The sequence below is a fragment of the Girardinichthys multiradiatus genome, chromosome 2 (genome assembly GCF_021462225.1).
Source record: "Girardinichthys multiradiatus isolate DD_20200921_A chromosome 2, DD_fGirMul_XY1, whole genome shotgun sequence".
NCBI classification, from domain to species: Eukaryota; Metazoa; Chordata; class Actinopteri; order Cyprinodontiformes; family Goodeidae; genus Girardinichthys; species Girardinichthys multiradiatus.
The window spans coordinates 22,642,420-22,657,393 of NC_061795.1; the positions used below are offsets into that span (position 1 = coordinate 22,642,420).

A 14,974-nucleotide genomic window follows, 5' to 3' on the forward strand; every position below is an offset into this window, starting at 1 on the left:
TCTTGAAACTGCAGGTTTTATAAACTCTAAAATGTATTTCAAACATCTTTTTATGTCCAGCTTCCAATCAAACAGAAAAATATGCAATGGTTTTGTGTCTGCATATTGAAATGTGTCAGTAATTAAGTAGAAATATCTGCAACTGGTAAGATTTAATGTCATGGTTCACACATAATCTCATCCAATCAAGAGAGCGTCCCATTCCGTTACCTATATGTCCGCATATGTGCAGACAGTGCAAATCCCTTCTACTTTAATCAAACTGCATTCAGTACGAGGGGAGGGGTTAAGGTCCGCGTGCATAACCCCTAAAACTCCACGTGAAACATGTTTCAGCAATAATCTCAGAAACAACTCTCTCTCCCCCTCATGGTAAATAATCGGATATGAAGCTGAGGAGTGAACTGCTCAGCCAGAGCACATCTGACTCAAAATGTAAGAGGATGGGACTGAGTTACAATGCGTCACCATCATAAAATGAACCTCTGTACTAAACGCAGTGGCAGCCTCTGCATCAATGTTGCCTGCTTATTAGATTCCATGAGAAGAGCACAGAATGATGAAGAGATGAGAAAGGATTTTGAAGAAGAGTCCACATTTATTTTTATTGTGTTTTTACAAAAAGGTCTCAGAAAATCACACAAATGTATAATCAATTTAGAATATTTCTGTTCAGGTCTGTCTATATATTAAAAATTTTTCTTCTGTACCAATTCATGTTAGATCTGGAACCAAAACAGCATTAAAGTGGCCTTTTTGTGTTGTCACAAACAAAATAACGGTTTCATAAATCTCACACTGCACTTTGAGGAGCTTCTGTTAGGTGTAGAATTATCCAGTTCAGGTTTGACCAATCTAAGTATCAAATATTTAAATATTACAGACTTCTTTCATAAACTATTATATAGCCCTTTAGTTTAGCACCGAACTTCAGCATCATCACCCAGCCTTAATGCCTCCATTGGACTCTCACAGGGGCATCCAATCCCCATTGACTGGACATAAAAATAGGCAGCAGAAAACCAATTAGGGCGCAGCTATGGGAACGGTTTTATTTTTTTTTGCTTTCATTTCAATCGAATGCTTATGCAGCCCCTAGAAACATGGTTAAGGTGAAGGCTGTGGTTAAGGCTAAAATGAAGAGGAGCAAAGGCTTTTGTTAGGTGTCTGGGAGGTCTTCACAATCTGGAAAAACTAGCAGTATTCAACTTTACAATCACACTGAGTAAGCCTTCATTTTTTCAAGCTCCAGCTGGCTTTGTGCTTGTTACATCAGTAACACTATCATTTATGTAAGGACTTTTATGTATACTATGTGTATTTTGTCAATGTAATTTTACAGTCGCCCACATTTTATCTTCACACTGCCTTGCAAAAATATTCATCTCCCTGACGTTGCAACTCCAAACTTCAATTTATTTTATTGAAGTTTTATGTGATAGACCAACAAAAAGTAATAAATAATTTAAAAGTGAAAGGAAAACATTACATGTTTTTCAAAATTGCTTTACTAAATCTAAAAATGTCTGGTGTGCATTTGTATTCAATCCCCCTGAATCAATCCCATGTGGAACCACCTTTAGATGCAATTACAGCTGCAAGTCGTCTTTGCAAAACATCTCAAACTGGACCACTGTCTATAAAAATTTTCAAGTTTTGCCACATATTCTCAATTTGATTTAGGTCTGAACTTTGACTGGGTCATTCTAACACAAGAATATGCTTTGATCTAAACCATTTTCTTGTAGCTCTCTCTATGTGTTTAGGTTTGTTGTCCTGCTGGAAGATGAACCTCCACCTCAATCTCAAGTTTTCTCCAGCCCCTAGCAGGTTTTGTTCCAGAAATGGCCTCTAATTATTTTAGCTGTCTTCTTACCTGCTCTGATCAGCTTCCCTATTCCTGCTAAGGAAAGCATTCCCACAGTAAAACGTGGTGGTGGCAGTATAAGAGTTCAGTATAAGTCTCATCTAATCAGGGTACGTTGTTCCACATGTTTGCTGGGTTCCCTACATGACTTTGTGGCTGCAAACAGGACCACTTGTTTTTCTTTTAACAATAGATTTCCTTATTGCCACTCTTCCATAAAACTCAAATTTCTACAGTGCACAACAGTTTTGTTGAGAAATTCTCCAAGCTGAGCTGTGAATCTGTGCAGCTTCTCCAGAATAAGTCTCTAGGCTGCTTCTATGATTAATGCTTTGCGTGTCCTGTCAGTTCAGGTGCGTGGCCATGTCTCAGTAGGGTTCAGTTGTGCCATCCTCGTTCCATTATCAGATGAGGTAATGAACAGTTCTCTGTGAGATGAAGCCTCTGAGCTTTCTCACAAAACAGCTGAGATGAAATTGCGCAAAGGTAGGCTTTATTTACTAATTTGGCAACTTGCGAAGGTAGTTGGTTACATTGGATTTCATTTAGGGGAATCAGATTAAAGGGGCTAAACACAAATGCCCACCACACTTTGTTTTACAAATAAAAATATAAAAAGGAAAACCATGCAGTTTTTTTTTTTACTTCACTGTGGTGTGGTATTTTCTATCGTATACAATCCTAACAAAATAGGTTACAGTTTGTGGCTGTAAAGTTACAAAATTACAAGTTCAGATGGTTTGAAGTCTTTCACTGGGCACCTTAGTAACTCAATTCATGGATAAAATAACCTGTAATTACCATTTAATCAATAAATGTTTTTTCTGATTTCACAGAAATTCCCAAGCCTACAAAGATATTGATTCAGTTTTCCTTTGCAGAACTGGTAAATTACAGATATTCAGAAGGAAGGGCAAGCGAATATCTGACTAAAACCCTGAGTAACTTTGAATTAGCATTTATTGATAAACACTGAGTGCTGAGATCAATATTTTGTGACTTTTTCTCTTTTTTCCAGGACTTTTCTAAGACTTGTAAATAGTGTGTGTATTGCAGTGTTCTAAAACTCATCTTTTAAACTTTGCCTAGAATATATATATATAATTAATGAGGCTATATTTTAAGTTTTAAATGTCCTATGTACTCATTGAGACATATTACTTTCACAAAAAACATGAAACGCTGTTTCACATGTAGAATTTAATACATCAGAGCAATGCAAACAATGTGGCAACCGTGTGAGCTTTATTATATCCTGACATCTTAGAGTTTAGGGCATACTTATTTTTGAACCATGAATGTATTTTTGATGCCCGAAGAAGAGCAACAACAGACCTTCTTTAAAAGGTGACAAAACACTTAGCAAAGAGCTGTGGCCTTCGGTGGCTCTGCGTGAACAATGTGCAGGCGTACCAGCTCCACATGCAGGCTGCACACGTCCCTCCAGTGAGCACGTCCCGCTTCTGCAGCACCTGCACCGATGAGGACTCGACCAACAACTTTAGCCTCTGAAAGCGTTTGATTCTGTTGCATGAGAAAAGATAAAGATGTTTAAGTTGAAGTGGATTTAGCACCGTTTTACATGTTCAACATTAATGTTGTTCTAAAAGCAAATCATCACCTGCATAATTATAAACTGAAGCGAGATGGGGAGCTGATTAATGTCTCCTGGAGGCAGCTCAAACACGAAGGAAGAGCTCCATGTGGGGCAGGAATGTCGATGAGTTTCTCTGCTGCTGATCAAAACTCCATCATGGTGCAGATTGATCTGCACCTGGTAGTCTGTGCGCAGGTACAAAAACATTACAAACCATTATATAGATTTAAGTGTGAGAGTGTGGTACTGGAACATTTACGAAGGATTGAAAATGGGGAAGGATTACCACTACAATGACATTATAAAAAGGGATGATCTCCTGCTGCATTTAGCTTCTGCGAGACATCGCCTAATCCCCTGAACATGAAACGCAAACATGGGGAATTACTTTACCTCTGCCCCTAAAAATCAAAAGTAAGTTCTGCCCACACACAGTTACAGAATGGTTTTATGTTTAAGTACACCTTTTGTCAAATCGAAGGAACTCCAAGCTGGTTTTACCTGCTGCTGCAGATGTCTGAGCAAGGCTGTCCAGGTTGTCAACACTGAGGACCGTGGTTCTAATAGAGTGGGTCCGAACTTGATATTCAAGTGCAATGAGGATCTGGGGTGGACAGCTCCGCTCTTTACATATCAGTGCATCCTGTTGAGATCAGACTCTAAATTTAGTGGATAAACGTTCAGAGAAAAAAGTGAATTTTAATGAAGAAGAAATTAAATGCAAAGCTTAATTCTACATAGGCAAACATAAAATGACTTAATATAAAAAACAGCTTACAAACTTACAGCATTTGCAGGTGTAGCAATGATTCGTTTCAATCGTAACTCATTGAACTACTTCCAACAAAAACTCAGACTGTAATTGTTGGGAGGGCTTTTTCATAGTTAGGTTCTAGGTTTTATGCTTCTTTCCTAGTAAATGCTATTGTTATGGAAATTTTTAGTGCCTTGCTTGATTTGCTCTTTGATACTCTACAGGAACTGACAAAAGTATTAGAACCCCTCAGGTGTTGTTCCATTCTTCTCTTATTTAGTCTTAGAGTAATGGTTTCTCAGCCTTCTGCTTGCAGCTGTGTGAGATAATATGTACGCCACACTGTTAAGATTATGTCTAGGACAACAGGTCTCATGAGAGGCACCTTGAAAACTGTTGTAGCTCATAGGAGAACTTTTGCTTTGTCTAGGCAGAATGATTTGGCAGCACTACTGAGCATATCTCCAATGCTGTAAAAAATCGTTCTCTCTTGCAAGATTAAAATAAAGCTGATTCTGAGTAACAATCATCGGTCTCTGTCTTGGTAAAAACAAATTTTTCTACAACACTGTCATGGGCTTTAGACGTCCTCAGGTACCCTACTTCCTGGTTCTACATTTCACCATCAGATGCTTATTCCAATCATGACCCCCCCCCCATACTGTCACATGCATAAAGTGTGTTTATAGCTTAAGACGCACTAGTGTTGTGTATAGCATGTGTGTACTGGGATGTGTGGCGTCAAATGTACTTTGAGCTATGTGAAAATGTGAATTTTGCAACAAATGATTGCCTGACCAATTTGAGATGAAAGTTCAGTGTTTGTTTACAGTCTACGAGGGCCCCAAAGTAGTCAAATAAAACCTAGCTGAATTTACCAAAACATATGTCAGGCAGTTGGAGATACTCCCTGTCAGGGTTCTGGGTTTTTGTGTGTGTGTGTGTTCACTTTGTTTTTAGCTTTCAGATGGTTCCAGAGTTTCTCAGGTGCACGGGGTGACAGGTGCGACTGATCTGCTGATTGCCTTGAGGAGTATTTAAGCAGGAGGCTCCCAGCACTTCGATGCCAGAGTGTTTGCCTTCAGTGGTAACAAACCTAGCCACTACCCAAGCTATGCTTCGTTCCATGAATCTTTGCTGACGTTGTGTTTGATTTTTTGCAGGCTGAAACCTGAACCTTGTTGAGCTTCGTCTTTGGCTCCAGTGATTTCCTAGACGCTCAGGTTTACCTACGTTTTGTGGATTACGTTCTGGATTTCGTGTTTTGGATTAAGCTGGCAGCTTTCTGGAAATTCCTGACTCCTGATCCAAGGCAGAGGCATACCCTGACCACCCTCCAACGCAAGTACCTGAACATTGAACTCTCTTATGAACTCACCAGTATTCACTTCCCAGCTCGTACTGAAGCATCTGGACAACATAGCTTCGCACACCCAGGTTCTGACTCCCTCTACCCCTGGCGACCTGACGGCATTTACTTAGACACTTTCTTGTTTAGTATCGTTTTTGTTAACACAGTTCCCTGTTTCACCAGTTCTCTTCCCCTCTCTTTCAGTTGGCGAATTTACCCATTCATGTCCCTGTGTTCACATACTGTAAATAAACACTGTTACACTTTCAACTTGTTTCCTCTGAGTGTTCTCTGTATGTGGGTCAGTGCTATATCGAAAATGACACTCCCAGCATTCAGTATGCTGAGGTGAGTGAATCTTAATTGTTGCAGGCAGGGTCTCTCCATTGCATTGTATAGAAATGCAAAGCACACATACAATTGTTTGAAAGGGTATTTTAATCTACATTTATTGTTTAAAGACTGGTACAATATCCTAACCATTTAAATTGACCTTACCTGTATGCATTTTTAGCTAATTGTGTTGGTACTATATTATCAGTGCAGCAGTGTACCATAGTATGGATCAGTGGGTATCTACTGGCCTTAGTTAATGTCATATATTCTTACACTGATGCGTATTTCCCTACCCTGATCCTGAAAGAACACTCCTCTGCATGTTTCTTTGCTTCAACATGCCTTATTTAAATTCTGCACGTCTGATAGAAGGATTTCGAGGTAAATAATTGCTTTGAGTGAGGTTTGTTGGAGAAACGTAACATCTGAACATGCGGGCTCTGTCCAATGTTCAGGGTTGGGGAAACCTTGATCATCGAAAGACTTTTGGTCAACTGATATGAATGACGGAGCAAGTTCTGTTTCCAGGAAGTCTGTTGGTCTATCGAGAAGAAAACAATAACGTATGATAAACTATAAAACAAGGTGACATTTTAAACATTAAAACAGACATACCTTTTCAATATGTACGTTGTTTTGGTCAAGTTCTTTAATGAAGTGAAATGAATGCTCTGATCTCCAGTCTCTTTCTCCACATTTCACCACCACTTCACCTAAAGCAGTGGCTCTTTGGCTCTGTTCCTTCGGCACATACAGAGCTAGTTGGAGTTCACAGTTTTTGAGCTCGTTCACAGAGCTCACCTTCAGAATCAGCACCAGGCTGTTGGATTCAGGGTTGCAGCTGCTCTGAGTTGCGGCTGGAGACGGACAGGTGTACAAGGGTGGTAGACAGCCCAGGACGGTCACGTCCTCCAGTCTCTGAGGTCTCCCAGTGAGGTTTAAGACAGTGACTGTTAATGTTTGTTGCTCCAGAGAGAAGGCCACAGTGAAATGGAGGCAAAGTTTGGATAATGGTGGTTTACAGGATGCACTGGAGCCATAGCTCAGTGGAACCAGGGGAATTGGCTTTTCAGGAATTAATTTTGAGTTCATACTGGACCAAGTGAGTCTGCTGCGTTCGTCGGAAGATCTATAATCTCCGGCCACCGTGCAGCGCCTCTGCATGGCCTTACATGTTCTGGTCAGCATTCCCAGTTTGGGCAACAAAGGCAGGGATGCACGGCTTGGGTGAATGGGTTTATAAAGTGGTGCTGTTTGCAGTGGGGAGCTGAAGCGACGCAGGGAAAAATGAGATGTTCCCTGCTCATTTTCATCACTGGCAGGTTGAGTTTGATTAGAAAATGCCTGAGAGAAATGTCCACTCTCAGAGGGAGTAGGACTGGTGAATGTGGAAGGATATTCCAGCACTTCTCCATACAGCTCCTCGCACAGCTGCCTGGATCCAGTGGTTTCGTCTGAGGATCTTGGATCCTGAACAGGAGTTACAGTTTCAACAGAAGCCTGCGATGGTGTGAATGAATTAGTGATTGCTGTACAAATGTCACTTTTCTTCCAGCACAGAACACATCCCAGGATCAGAGACAGACAAAACATGATCAGTCCAACCAGAAGAAGAACCTGAAGATGAACTGCAGGAATAAGAAAGAGCCCTGTTAGAGATTTGATCTACTTGCTTTCAGGTCAAGGTAAATTGAAAGAACATCCTCTTTCAGTACTAAGATTTTACACAAAAGGGCAAAATAAAAGGGCTGATGATTTAGGTGTGTTTTGTAGCTATAAGGCATTGGCAACTTTAGTTTACCACGAATACCCCTGCTTACCAAAATGTTCTAGTCAAATGTGAAGTCATCAGTCTAAAAGCTGAAGAGTGGTTTAGATTAGGGCACTCAGCACTACATTCACGGTAAATGTAGCATTTCTACAACTGGATTGCTGAAAAGAAGTTTGAAGCTGTTGCAATGAGTCAGCTGAAATCCAGAACTGTGCATGCAGTGTATTTTGTTTTTGTTTGAGACACCAACACAATGGACCGGTGCAAAGAGGATTGGGTGGCGGACGAAGGTGGAGACCTCAGCGGCCCGATCCCCGGATGCTTAGGCTGGCTCTAGGGACGTGGAATGTCACCTCGCTGGGGGGGAAGGAGCCTGAGCTTGTGCGGGAGGTCGAGAGATATCGACTAGAAATAGTCGGGCTCGCCTCCACGCACAGCGTGGGCTCTGGAACCCATCTCCTTGAGAGGGGTTGGACTCTCTTCTACTCTGGAGTGGCCCACGGGGAGAGGCGGCGGGCTGGTGTGGGTTTGCTTGTTGCCCCCCAGCTCAGCCGTCTCGTGTTGGGGTTTACCCCAGTGGATGAGAGGGTTGTATCCCTGCGCCTTCGGGTCTCTGACTATCATTTCAGCCTACGGGCCGAGTGGTAGTGCAGAGTACCCTGCCTTCTTGGCGTCCCTGTCGGGGGTGCTGGATAGTGCCCCTCCCGGGGACTCCATTATTCTGCTGGGGGACTTCAACGCCCACGTGGGGAACGACAGTGACACCTGGAGAGGCGTGATCGGGAGGAATGGCCTCCCCGATCTGAATCTGAGTGGTGTTTTGTTATTGGACTTCTGTGCTAGTCACGGATTGTCCATAACGAACACCATGTTCAAACATAAGGGTGTCCATCCGTGCACTTGGCACCAGGACACCCTAGGCAGGAGGTCGATGATCGACTTTGTTGTCGTATCATCAGACCTTCGGCCGCATGTTTTGGACACTCGGGTGAAGAGAGGGGCTGAGCTGTCCACTGATCATCACCTGGTGGTGAGTTGGATCCGCTGGAGGAGGAGAAAGCCAGACAGACTTGGCAGGCCCAAGCGCATAGTGAGGGTCTGCTGGGAACGCCTGGCGGAGCCCTCGGCCAGGGATGTATTCAACTCCCACCTCCGGGAGAGCTTTGACCAGATCCCGGGGGATGTTGGAGACATAGAGTCCGAGTGGACCATGTTCTCTGCATCTATTGTCGATGCTGCTGCCCATAGCTGCGGCCGTAAGGTCTGCGGTGCCTGTCGTAGCGGCAATCCCAGAACCCGGTGGTGGACACCGGCAGTAAGGGATGCTGTTAAGCTGAAGAAGGAGTCCTATCGGCTGTGGTTGGCTTGTGGGACTCCTGAGGCGGCTGACGGGTACTGTGAGGCCAAGCGTGCTGCGGCCCGGGCTGTGGCAGAGGCAAAACCCGGGCCTGGGAAGAGTTCGGTGAGGCCATGGAGAAGGACTACCGGTTGGCCTCGAAGCGATTCTGGCAAACCGTCCGGCGCCTCAGGAGGGGGAAGCAGTGCTTTGCCAACACTGTTTATAGTGGGGGCAGGAGACTGCTGACCTCGACTGAGGACATTATCGGGCGGTGGAAGGAGTACTTCGAGGATCTCCTCAATCCTGCCATCACGCATTCCGTGGTGGAAACAGAGGCTGGGGACTCGGGGTTGGACTCTTTCATCACCCAGGCTGAAGTCACCGAGGTGGTTAAAAAGCTCCGCGGTGGCAAGGCTTCGGGGGTGGATGAGATCCGCCCTGAGTACCTCAAGTGTCTGGATGTTGTAGGGCTGTCATGGTTGACATGCCTCTTCAACATTGCGTGGCGGTCGGGGACAGTGCCTCTGGACTGGCAGACTGGGGTGGTGGTCCCCCTTTATAAGAAGGGGGACCGGAGGGTGTGTTCCAACTACAGGGGGATCACACTCCTCAGCCTCCCTGGTAAGGCCTACGCCAGGGTATTGGAGAGGAGAGTCCGACCGATAGTCGAACCTCGGCTTCAGGAGGAACAGTGTGGTTTTCGTCCCAGCCGTGGAACACTGGACCAGCTCTATACCCTCTACAGGGTACTTGAGGGTTCATGGGAGTTTGCCCAACCGGTTCACATGTGTTTTGTGGACCTGGAGGAGGCATTCGACTGTGTCCCTCGTGATGCCCTGTGGGGGGTGCTCCAGGAGTATGGAATCGGGGGCCCTTTATTAGGGGCCATCCGGTCCCTGTACGAGCGGAGCAGGAATTTGGTCCGCATTGCCGGCACTAAGTCGGACCTGTTCCCAGTGCATGTTGGACTCCGGCAGGGCTGCCCTTTGTCGCCGGTCCTGTTCATAACTTTTATGGACAGGATTTCTAGACGCAGCCAAGGGCCGGAGGGGGTCTGGTTTGGGGACCAGTGGATTTCGTCTCTTCTTTTTGCGGATGACGTGGTCCTGCTGGCCCCCTCTAGCCAAGACCTACAGCATGCGCTGTGGAGGTTCGCAGCCGAGTGTGAAGCGGCTGGGATGAGGATCAGCTCCTCCAAGTCCGAGGCCATGGTACTCGACCGGAAAAGGGTGGCTTATCCTCTTCAGGTTGGAGGGGAGTTCCTGCCTCAAGTGGAGGAGTTTAAGTATCTCGGGGTCTTGTTCACGAGTGAGGGAAGAATGGAGCGGGAGATCGACAGACGGATCGGTGCGGCTGCCACAGTAATGGGGGCGCTGTGCCAGTCCGTTGTGGTGAAGAGAGAGCTGAGCCGAAAAGCAAAGCTCTCAATTTACTGGTCGGTCTACGTTCCTACCCTCACCTATGGCCATGAACTTTGGATCATGACCGAAAGAACGAGATCACAGATACAAGCGGCTGAAATGAGCTTCCTCCGTAGGGTGGCCGGGCACTCCCTTAGAGATAGGGTGAGGAGCTCGGCCATCCGGGAGGAGCTCGGAGTAGAGCCGCTGCTCCTCCACATCGAGAGGAGCCAGTTGAGGTGGCTCGGGCATCTATACCGGATGCCTCCTGGACGCCTTCCTCGGGAGGTGTTCCAGGCACATCCCACCGGGAGGAGGCCCAGGGGACGGCCCAGGACACGCTGGAGGGACTATGTCTCTCGGCTGGCCTGGGAACACCTTGGGCTCCCCCTGGAGGAGCTGGAGGAGGTGTCTGGAGAGAGGGACGTCTGGGCGTCTCTGCTGAGTCTGCTGCCCCCGCGACCCGGTCCTGGATAAGCGGAAGATGACGAACGAACGAACGAACGAACGAACCAACACAATGTACCACATAACTGTGAAGGAGAAAGAAAATAATCCATGTTTTTATTTTACAAATGTATGTCTGAAAAGTGTTGAATTAACATTAAGCTCCCTGAGTCAATACTTTTTTAGAATCACCTTTCACTTCAATTACAGCTGCAAGTCTTTTGGGTTTTATCTCTCTGCAAATGTAACAGAATGTTTTGGCCCTTCTTCACAGTTTCAGCTCAGTCAGATCAGACATAAATCTTGAAGTCTTGCTTGTCAGATTCTAAACTGGATTTGGGTATCTGTGCCACTCTAACACATGAACATGCTTTGATCCAAACCATCCCATTGTAGCTTTGGCTGTATGTTTAGGGTTGTTGGCCTGCCAGAAGGTGTCTCTCCACCAAATTCTCCCGTGTTTTGCAGCCTCTAATAGGTTTAGGTCCAGGATCACCATGTATTTACCTCCATATCACATATAATTACCTCTAGGAATTGTTATGGTGTATGGTTTAATTACACAGTGCTTATGTGTTGCAATTTAGATTTTGTTCAGTAAGAACATGAAACGGTATCATCGGCCATTATTCATCGTGTTGCAGTTATTAATGTTAAGTTCTAGTGCAGGAACAAAGACATAGAAAACCTTCAGTTGGAGCAAGATTTCAGCTTTAAGAGTTGTCTTTAGAAAAAGGTCTCGAGTTTCTTTGTTGAGCTATTAAAGAATGAGAGTAAAATTACGAGTAAAGGTTTTAAAATAAACACAGTACTGTTAGCCAATAAAAAGAGTAATTTTAAACAATAAACAGGGTTAACCAATATATCACAAATTATCCGGCTTGGCTTTCTGTAAGTTGGAGCAAGACAAAGATTGTCCTTTATCACTTTGATGAAGATCAGGACTCAAAAGGAAAATAGGAGTATTCCAATCACCTTTGAATTTGTCTTTGGCCATGTGCACATCTTGTAAAAACTGAGAAACACAGTGAAGCTGAAGAGTTTCATATCTGAACAATAATCTCTAGACTTTAGCTACAAACCAACAGGTACAGCTTTACATCTGTGACTGAAGCATTAAAACCAAGATAACCAGATTTTGTGCATAATCCTTTGCTGAAGAGGTGTCTAATGTACATCCAGAGAGGATGAAAAATGTGTTTTGATGATTCAGTAAAGGTGTCTGACCCAGACAAGAAACAAAAATCAATGGCAGCTGTCACTTCTGTGAGGAAATAAGGCAGAAGTGATTCTGACCATGGTTGAAAAATGTATTTAAAGGCAATATTCAGCATGGCATAAAGTGCTTTTTAAGCTTTATTGTGTAACGTTGATAAAGATGTACATCCTTGTTTTGAACCTAAACTTTAAGACCATACCTTCTAATTGTTTGGTGAAGAGGACCTGCACCAGGAGCCAGAAGAAAAGAACGACCATGATCCCTTCGATCACACCCTTGCAGCAGAAGAGCAACACAGACTGCCACAGAGGCTGGCCTGGGTACTCCTCATCATGGTAAGGCATGGTACCAAAAGTATGCAACAGATGGGTCAGAGCCTTTTTAAAAATATCCAAAGGTAACAGTCTGAAGATCATGTGAAAAGGCATCATTACTTACGTTTTTAAAATCATTCTTGACCTTTATCCCTAAAACTGGCCGACAGGAATTTGTCAGTTTTAGAGGATGAATTAAAGCCATTGTTTGACACAAGAGAGGCACAAGGAAAAAAAAGAAAAGAAATTCAAATTAATTCCTAATGTCAAGATTTCATTTAAAATGAACCAGGATCTCAACTATTCTTCACAAGCTGCATACTCATTTTTCTGTTTCCAACTAGAAATGCTTCGATTAAACCCCTCCACATATTCCCAGTCTCCATCACAGGACAGCGGTTCTCATTTGTTGAGTGACTAGATGAACATTTCTCCTCCCTGGTGGGTGGGGATTTTCCAGCTCATAATACCTCTGTAACATCTCTATTCTGCGCTGTCCCAGATGCCAGTGAGTGGTCACTATAGGATAACTATCACAGCACTAAATCCTAAAAACCCATCCCCCACCCACATCCCCCTCACCCCATGGGCTCCAACTTCCTGTAGCATTGCCTGCAGAGAGCCTGCAGAGAGCAGGAGGATGAAAGAATTAATGCTTCACTAAAGAGTCCTTTTATATTCACTCTACTGCTAGCATGACATGCAGATTTTCCACCTGACAAACTTAATCTGGTGGGAATCAAGGATCCATGAAAATCAAGTTTGAGACAAATAAGATTAGAACCAAGAAAATGTAAAGACGAATAAAAAAAAAAAAAAAAGGATTTGGTGATCAGTTGAGATTATCTGTATGTTTTAACTGCTCTGTGACTGAAAAGGCAAAACTTGGTATCTAAATACTGATATTACTTATTTAAATGCATTTAAATGTTGTAGTTTTTAGTCATAAAGCTGCATGCAAAGCATTTGTAAATTATTCAAACAGCAGAAAAAGCATCTGCAAAAACAAAAACCCAAATGCAGACATTTATTTGAACTCATTTTCTTCTTCACTTTAGAACCTACAGTACAAAGCTAGTCTCAGAATCATGAAACACAAAATGTTGATGATTATCTCACTTATTAAACTCTCCTCAGGTAAACAGTTTTTCAACTATATTTTGAAGCAAGGTGAAAAATGTTCCATCAGTTTTAATTGAACAGGATACAAAAATGATTGCTTCGACTGAAATTAAACTGGGTTTAAATTAGATTGTTCTGGTCATGTCAGGAGCGATGACATGAGAATACATTAGCTGGGATAAAGCATCATATAAATCAATCAAACTAAACCTATTAGAATTTTAACATTTAATCACACTGTTTTGTGCTAAGCCCATTTGCATCATTTGAATCAACGAGAGGTACTACAAACAGCAAAATTCATAGCTTTTATGCTTGAAATTTAACAATAATCACAGAAATTATTCAAACTGGTTGTGCGATTGAAAGTTTTCTCCACAGCCATCAAGTGATATAGGAATCATAAAGTCAGCAAAGTCAATGACTCAATGCAATCTTCTGGGCTTCCTAAGACAGGTAACATTTTAATTGGCATTCAATGATCAACTGAATTTAACTAGATAACATAATTAGCATTCAATTAGACTATGTAATTAAAGCTGAACATATAAGATTGTAATAAACTGAATTCTACATAGTTGGATGGATATTAATTGGAGTGGCATTTGCCACCCTCATCTATTTCCTACATCTGCTAAATATTTGCAAGGTCATGAGGGGCCCCATCTCCAACATCCAATAGGTGAGATGTGGGATACACCCTGGACAGGCTGCCTGTCCATCCCTAGGCAACACAGGGACAACCAACCATGCATGCAGGCTCTCACACACACACACACACACACACACAGGTACACCGAGGGGCAGTGTAGCATGGCCAACCAACCTAATGTGCTTGTTTTTGGACTGTGGTAGAAAGCAGGTGTACCCATAACATATGGGGAGAACCTCCAAACTGCATCCAGAACGGCTTCAGCTGGGATAGAAACCCATGCTCTGGTCCACCGTGCAGCCCCAAAGAAAGCAAAATACTGCACTTTGTAGTACAGAGCTATAAAAACCAATCTCTTAATAAAACAGCTTAATTTGCATTCCTGCTTTTACAGAGGAAAAGCATAGGTCTTTTGTTGTTTTTCCTCTATTGAGTCTTTTAATAGAGAAATCCCTGCGTAGGATGTTTGCTCCACTCTGTGGTCACTGAGGAAGGCAGCTTCTGGTTAAAAAGCTTTTCATCTTCTTTTTGGTAATGGAGATTTCTGCTGCAGCCAAGTGCAATTATAAAAGTGATGCAAGCGAGGCTCAGACACACCTTTAAGTGATAATTCTCCATAGATTCATTTCACCAGGGGACATCTCATTGGTGGAAAAAATGATCACACCATCCATCATCTATTCCCACTTGTCCTTATAGGGCGCTGGTTTCTCCAGTATACACTGGACAGTTTGCCAGTTTATCACAGGGCAACATAAACAAAACAAGAGTATCTCACTGCTACATAAAAAAAAGAATTATACAA

At 43.4% G+C, this 14,974-nt stretch overlaps 1 protein-coding gene and 1 long non-coding RNA gene across 3 annotated transcripts; one reads left to right on the forward strand and one right to left on the reverse strand.

Annotated features, from left to right (window-relative positions):
* Positions 1-2: 2 nt before the first annotated feature.
* syt18b (synaptotagmin XVIIIb) lies at positions 3-14,879 on the reverse strand. Of its 2 annotated transcripts, XM_047392384.1 has the most exons (7): positions 12,718-14,879; positions 12,520-12,554; positions 12,281-12,407; positions 6,521-7,533; positions 3,966-4,107; positions 3,489-3,649; positions 3-3,391 (listed from the first exon to the last, which is right to left on the reverse strand). In XM_047392384.1, the coding sequence occupies exons 1-7, from the start codon at positions 12,779-12,781 to the stop codon at positions 3,227-3,229; spliced, it is 1,707 nt and encodes a 568-aa protein (XP_047248340.1). In that variant the 5' UTR covers positions 12,782-14,879; the 3' UTR covers positions 3-3,226. The 2 variants fall into 2 exon arrangements, with proteins under 2 accessions (XP_047248340.1, XP_047248330.1); XM_047392374.1 differs by having other exon boundaries at positions 4-3,391; positions 12,281-12,554.
* On the forward strand, positions 4,667-5,839 carry LOC124884461. The gene is made up of 2 exons (XR_007042441.1): positions 4,667-5,305; positions 5,382-5,839. It is a non-coding gene; the product is annotated as an uncharacterized LOC124884461 (long non-coding RNA).
* Positions 14,880-14,974: the final 95 nt, after the last annotated feature.

Coding starts and splice junctions, on each gene's coding strand:
- syt18b (XM_047392374.1), bottom strand. CDS start 12,512: ATGATGCCTTTTCACATGATCTTCAGACTGTTACCTTTGGATATTTTT. Junction 7,534..12,280: donor CTTCACCAAACAATTAGAAG/GTATGGTCTTAA, acceptor TTATTCCTGCAG/TTCATCTTCAGGTTCTTCTT. Junction 3,650..3,965: donor TCAGACATCTGCAGCAGCAG/GTAAAACCAGCT, acceptor ACCTGCGCACAG/ACTACCAGGTGCAGATCAAT.